A 6,550-nucleotide genomic window follows, 5' to 3' on the forward strand; every position below is an offset into this window, starting at 1 on the left:
GAAGCAAACCACACCAGAGCACCCGCAAACCACCCACTAAACAAACAACAACAACAAAAAACAACCCGAAAACAAACAGTACATGAAACCAAGTGTCCACTCATATCCACTTGGTCCCTTTGGGAGCCTTTCCACGCCGCTTTTACTTCTCCAACAAAAGTAAAAAGGTTAAATGGAGAGGAGGATGAAACAAAAGCAACAAACAAACAAACAAACAAACAAACAAACAACCCCCCCCCCAAAAAAAACTCCTCCAAAACAAAGAAACAAACAACCAAAAAAACAAAACAACCCCAAAGAAACAGAATGTGAAATCCTTGCATTTACTCACCACCACTTGGTGCCTTTGGGAGCCTTTGTCCTGAGCTTCTTGGCGTGTGCCCGCGGCGTGAGCACTCCCAGCACGAGCAGAAGCACCACAAACGACACTCGCATTGTCTTCTGGCATCAGGATAACCACCGTCTCATCAAGCCGGACGATGAAAGGCTCGCTACACAGGGGTACAACCTCCTCAGAGGTCTCCGAGGATTGGGAATATGATGATAGAACTTTTTGCTTTTGCGTCGTATTTGGTGTTTGTAATCCGTGGAAAAAGAAATCCTTAGATTGGTTACGGTTCAGACGACATCAGTAGTCTGACCGCCTCCAGAAACCAGACGTTGAAATATTCGCTCAAGAAGGACTCACGATATGTTCAACTAGTTTTTAATTTTATTTTTGTTATTATTGTGATTTTATTGTTTTTCTTTATTCAAAATAAAAAGTATTATGAGTTGTATTTGATGCTTTCGATGTTTAAAAGGAACTTTAAATAGTTAAGGTTGATACAGCAACAGGATATATCAAGCTAGACGCTGCAACAATCGTCAAAATAAGATCACATCAGTCGTCCTAGTTATTGTATTTGTTGTTTTTATCACGAAATAATATTTTCTCGGTGTCTTATTTGTTCGTTTATTTGTTTGTTTGTTTTGTGTTCTTTAGAAAAAAATCCTAGCTTGTAGAGAGTTAGGCAGCAGTAGACTTTTGGAAAGTGTATTTAATCCTCCTTTGTGTGTCCGGAGTATCCTGGGTAAACGTGAAGAAATTCTTGAAATAATCCTTGTACGTCAGCTAGAGTAGACCAACTGAACCTCAATGATAAACAACAGTTTGTCACTCTGAGCCTAGCTGTGTAGAAAAATAGATATATTTGTTGTTGATCGTTTTCCTCTGGTCAGAGAATTCGAAGAACCCTCACAGGAATTTGAAACATGTTTGGCCTGTGATTCAGAACGACACTGGAAGCACAATGTTGACGCAAGGTTTTGCTGTCTGCTGTTCTCCTGAGCCCGATGTCTATTGAGACAGCAGTTTCCGGTACATTTATCGGCCCTTCCGTGTCCTGCAGACCGTCTCTTTTCCCAAGAAAACTGAATTTGTTTCAACTTTCAAGCAAAAAATACTTAAAACAGAATAAGATCAACAGCATGTTCCGAAACAATCTCAGAGACGAATCATTGGAAACTTTTTTCTCCTCAAGTGAGGTGTGAAATTAAAATAGACAAAGCTTACTACTCGCTGTTCTATAGAGCACGACAACGGGCAACGAGTCCCAGAAAGCGAAGACAAAAAGTTCTTGACTGTTCAGGTTCCGTAGGTGATCCGCAGTATCCCAGCACAGGAACCCCGTAGACTGCTGAGTTCAATACTTCCGTGTAGTCTGCACATCAGAACCGTCGGCTTACTCCGTCTGTCATCTTGGAGCTGAGGAGACTTAATCCCGTGGAGGTAAGGGATCCACGAGTCTTCACGTGGTTTCGAGCCACAGGAAAGAGAAAAAAAAACAGGAGCGTAGTTTCTTTTTGCCAGAGCTTCTTCGCTGTGTTCAGAACCTGTCACCTCTGACCCCCGGAGCCATCGCACGTCTCGACTCACACAGAGACCCGAAGGTGCAAACCCCTCTTCCCGGGGCCGGGATGGCGCTCAATGGGGGGAAGACTTGGCACGCGCCAACAGGTTGCAGCACTCACCGGGTTTTTTTGTCGCTTGTTTTGTTTTTGTTGCTCTCCAATAATTTCGTTCCCCTCATCCGAGAGGCCAGAGCAGGGATCTGACGACGTGTTCACCACTCATTCACAAGCAAAAAAACTTCCTCCAAACTCGAGCAGCGGAGATCTACACGTACAGATTCTGGGGTGTTGCGCCGTCTCGTGGTTGGTTGGCCTGATGTCCTCCCTAAATCTGAGATGTGCTGAGATTTGTAGCACGTATCTCGTACAGTCCAAACTCAAGAAATTCTGGAGCAACGAAAATCTAAAATTCTTGTTCCCGTCACTTCTCCTACTCCCTCCCCTGAGCCTCTTCGTTATGAGCTATAATGACAGATGATGATGCCAAATTCAAGGTCCATTCCAAGTGTTGATTATGTGAACAGAAAAACGCGTTGCGAATTTCGAGCAGATAACTCGCGTCGTCTTTTTTCCCTCTAAAGGCTGTCTTTCTCATCAAGGAACGAACACAGAGCGGGCTTTCCCCCTAGCCTTTCAGCGAAGTGTCGAAACAGAGACTTAGCAAAAACGTTATTGGCTCTGGCACGCCCAAAGGACCAACTGGCTTTAAAAACTCGGGGAATACCACCTGTTGTCACACCTGTTGCTAAAGGTAAAAAGATTTCTATGCAGTTTAGTTAGATTTTTTTTTCCTGAGGAGAGATTTTTCCGATAGACTCTTCCAAATAGATTCTTACGTTTTAGGTAGGGGTTTGAATCCGGTGGACTGTTGCAAGAGTGTGCTATCAAAACACGTAGTAAATCACTTTCTACACTCAGAGCCTGCTCCTAGAGTCTCCGAGTGTTATCTTGGTGCCGGCACCAGAGTAGTGCTACCAGGAAGCGGCGGCAATAACTGCGTGGCACAAGCTAGGAGCGGGTGGATGAAATCAGTGAGGCATTGCATCAGGCTGAACGCGGCTCTCATAAACCACGGAGAGTAGAGGCCGGGGCTCACACGATGACTCACACACTCGATGCCTGGCCCCCGTCACGTTTGGGGGAAGTAGGGGGGAGTGAGTGAGGTGGGAGGGGGGAGGGGTACTTTGTTACCACTTGAGAACCGCTCCTTACACGAATGAATCTCCTCATGAAACAAGATTCTTTCAAATTGTTCACCAGTAGATCCTTATCAGCAGCTTATGAGACAGGTTCTATCGGCGCCCAGTTGGTTGGCCAGTAATATACCGAGTTGTGGCGCTGTAGAACCGGTTGACGGCTTGAGAAATCCGGGAAGAGCTTCTGCACACCCTCCTACGTCACTTCCGCCGGTTAGGTTTTGAACTTGCAGCCCATCCTGCGCCCGTGCCGTGGTCTAGTGGTAGCGGGCGTCCGAGTTTTGCAGTCTGTGGAAAACATGATAAGGAAATCAGGCTTTATGATAAGGAAATCAGGGTTTATTACCTACTGGAGTTCTTTTCCCAGATTGGGATTGATTTTCCAGGAAAGTTCCCAGTCACCTCGTAAGGTGGGAAAATACGAGGTGCTTTGAGCCGACTGAGAGCTACTACACAGTGCCGGAGAGCATAAGTGAGGCAGCGTGGTGGAATCAGGCTCTCGTCAATTTTTGGGCATGTAGAGTTATTGGTGTCATCTTAAAGCTTGTTCACTTGTCTTTTTTAAGTGAAAAAAATATCCATTTATCTTGAATACAAGTCGAGATATTTGCGAATGAAGAAGATGGAGGTTACCTGTTTTCAGAGGTAAAATTAGTGAGAAAATGGTCTCCAAAGATAAGTCATTTCCTTAGCTTAAGAGTCTGTGGCAACTGAAAATTGACATTTATTGTACCCTTAATCAACGTTTTTCAGAAAAATCCACTCATAGGCATGAAAGGTGTTGAACCAAAAAACAAAAATTTGATAAAAATTCACAAACCTGCAGAAAAATGCAAGTTTCTTCATTTTGATTATTTTGACGAGAGCCTGATTCCACCACGCTGCCTCACATTTTAAGGTTGTGAAGAAAACTTAGTACTTTTCCTACAAAGTTATGCCTCTGCTTCGTGTGTGGCAGGGGTAATCCTATGCGATACATCACCTTAAAGTTTCACATTTAGCCCCATAAAGAAATCCTCGTCAGTTCTACTTGATGAGTTGCGGTAATCAAACGATAAAGAAACACTCATTTGTTGAGTTATTTTAGCTGATGAAAAAACGAGTCACGCACGCCATGTAAGGTTTTTGGGTATGATCGTCAGCTGTACTGCCAAATTGGAACCATTGGAGTTTGGGGGGGGGAACTATCAAGTCCACGATTTTTGGAAATTTCTTTTCCTGGGTCCTGACTCTGAACACGAGATTTTAAATCATGAACTTTTCGTTCATCCCATAAGCAATAAAATTGTTCGAAAATAGCTCTCCAATTTGATTTACCGGGTGCATTAGAGAGACGAAACCAGACACGATGTTCATACACCCTTCCTTCTTTTTGAGGTTTTTGTTTTGTTTTGGTTTTTATGTTTGTTTTTCTTTTCTTTTGTTTTTTGTTTGTTGTTGATCTTGTTGTTTTTCGAAATGAATAAGACTTTTCATTTCTGTAATTTTTTTTACAATGCCGTAGAAATGTAATTACTTTAACAAACGAAAAAGACACAAAGGATGCACGCAGTAAAAAAAACAACGACAGAACTGCAGAGTTCTAGAGAAGCGCATTTAAACAACTATTGACAATGTCTAGGAAAGGGAAATTAGATTTTATGTGTGAGTAATAGGTGTATGGAAAAGAAACAGGTCCTACCAGTGCCACCCTCTTGCCACCCATTACACTGTGTGATTTTTTAAAATTAATATAATACGCACTGAGCATTTTTGTAGAAAATGGAAATGAGCAGGATAAATGTAATTTATTATTATTATTATTATTATTATTATTATTATTATTATTATTATTATTATTATTATTATTATTATTATTATTATTATTATTATTATTATTATTATTATCATCATCATCATCATCATTATTGTTTTTATTTTTATTTTTATTATTATTATTATTATTATTATTGTTGTTGTTGTTGTTGTTGTTGTTGTTGTTGTTGTTGTTGTTGTTGTTGTTGTTGTTGTTGTTGTTGTTGTTGTTGTTGTTGTTGTTGTTGTTGTTGTTGTTGTTGTTGTTGTTGTTGTTGTTGTTATTATTACACGATGAATTTAGGCTTGAGAAAAAAAGTTTGACACCAAAAAACAAGGCATTAATGTTCTCCTTTTCACAACGTGATGACGTGATGAGCAAAATAACATGTTCATCGGTTGTGGTTGGATAGTTCATGTACTTGTGTCAGCATATGTGAGCCTTCGTGGTGAGATCAGGCGCTCGTCAAAATAATGACATCTAAGAAATCAGCATTTTTCAGACAGATTAGACATTTTTTAGAGATTTATGTTTTTATTTTTTTTGCTTATTGGGGCAACACCTTGAATGTCCATTAAAAAAAACACTTTTATATGTGGAATTTATGGAAAAACTTTGATGATTGAAGGCACAAAAAATGTAAATTTGTAGTTTTCAAGAATTCTAAAGCTATGGAATTCACAAAACTTTGGCGGCAATTCTCTCGCTAGTTTTACTTCTGAAACCAGGCGACCCCACCTCATTTAATCCCACATACCTTAACTTCTATTCTAGATATTCTTGATATTTAAAAAAATCAAAAGCAAGGCAAATGAACAGGCTTTAAGATAATACCAATAACTCTATAATTATGCCCCAAAGTTGACGAGCGCCTGATTCCACTGCGACGTGACATAATTATTGTGTGAACGGAAGGTATTGTACAACGCGTAAGTCTGCACTGTTCAGAATAGGGTGCCGTAGAAATGTTTCAGCATCTGCAAAATTTTATAAACTTTTATATCCAGTCTTAATTTGGAGTAGGATTTTCACGAGGTACTTAGAAAAATGTGTCAGTATGGTTGTAATTATTACTATGTGACGTCGGTGGCCTAGTGGTTAGGCTACTGGAGTCGTAATCGTAAGGTTGCGGGTTCGGGGGTTCGAGCCGCGGGCCCGACGTTGTGTCCTTGGGAAAGGCTCTTTACACGGATTTTCCTCACTTCACCCAGGTGGGAATGGGTACCCGGCCATAGACAGCGAAAGATCTTATCAGTATGTTAGTGTTTTAGCGCCTATAAATGGCCGCTTTCACTGTATGCTTCCCAGGAATTTGAGGTTGTTTCAGAATGCTCTCAGGTCTGCCGGGGTAATAGTACAGATTGTGAAGCGCATAGAACTTGCTATTGAGCGGGGATTTTCGCTATACAAATGCTATCCATCTACATATTATTATGTTTCAAGAACTACGAACACACAAAATAAAAAATTGTTAAAAGTTTGAATTTGGGGTCTAGAGGTTATGGTGTTCGACTCTCATTCAATAAATCCTGGGTTTGAAACCTGATAGTGATGGAACATTTTCTTCTCTAAAATTTTCTCCATTCATCTCCTTTCCTGCTCTATAACCAGGTTCTGTCGGCTGCTTTCGTCTCCACTTCCTGCCCCCCTCCCCCCCTCCCACCCA

General features: G+C 41.1%; 1 protein-coding gene across 1 annotated transcript in view; it reads right to left on the reverse strand.

The window, feature by feature from the left end:
- Positions 1-1,740, reverse strand: part of LOC101850793 (protein Wnt-6-like) — a 39,409-nt gene extending 37,669 nt beyond the window's left edge. Inside the window, exons 1-2 of the mRNA XM_035968989.1 lie at positions 1,729-1,740; positions 332-520 (exon numbers count right to left, since the gene is read on the reverse strand). Of these exons, the coding sequence (XP_035824882.1) occupies positions 332-520; positions 1,729-1,740 (201 nt within the window). The remainder of the gene's footprint in view (positions 1-331; positions 521-1,728) is intronic.
- Positions 1,741-6,550: the final 4,810 nt, after the last annotated feature.

This window comes from Aplysia californica, unplaced genomic scaffold (genome assembly GCF_000002075.1).
Source record: "Aplysia californica isolate F4 #8 unplaced genomic scaffold, AplCal3.0 scaffold00103, whole genome shotgun sequence".
NCBI classification, from domain to species: Eukaryota; Metazoa; Mollusca; class Gastropoda; order Aplysiida; family Aplysiidae; genus Aplysia; species Aplysia californica.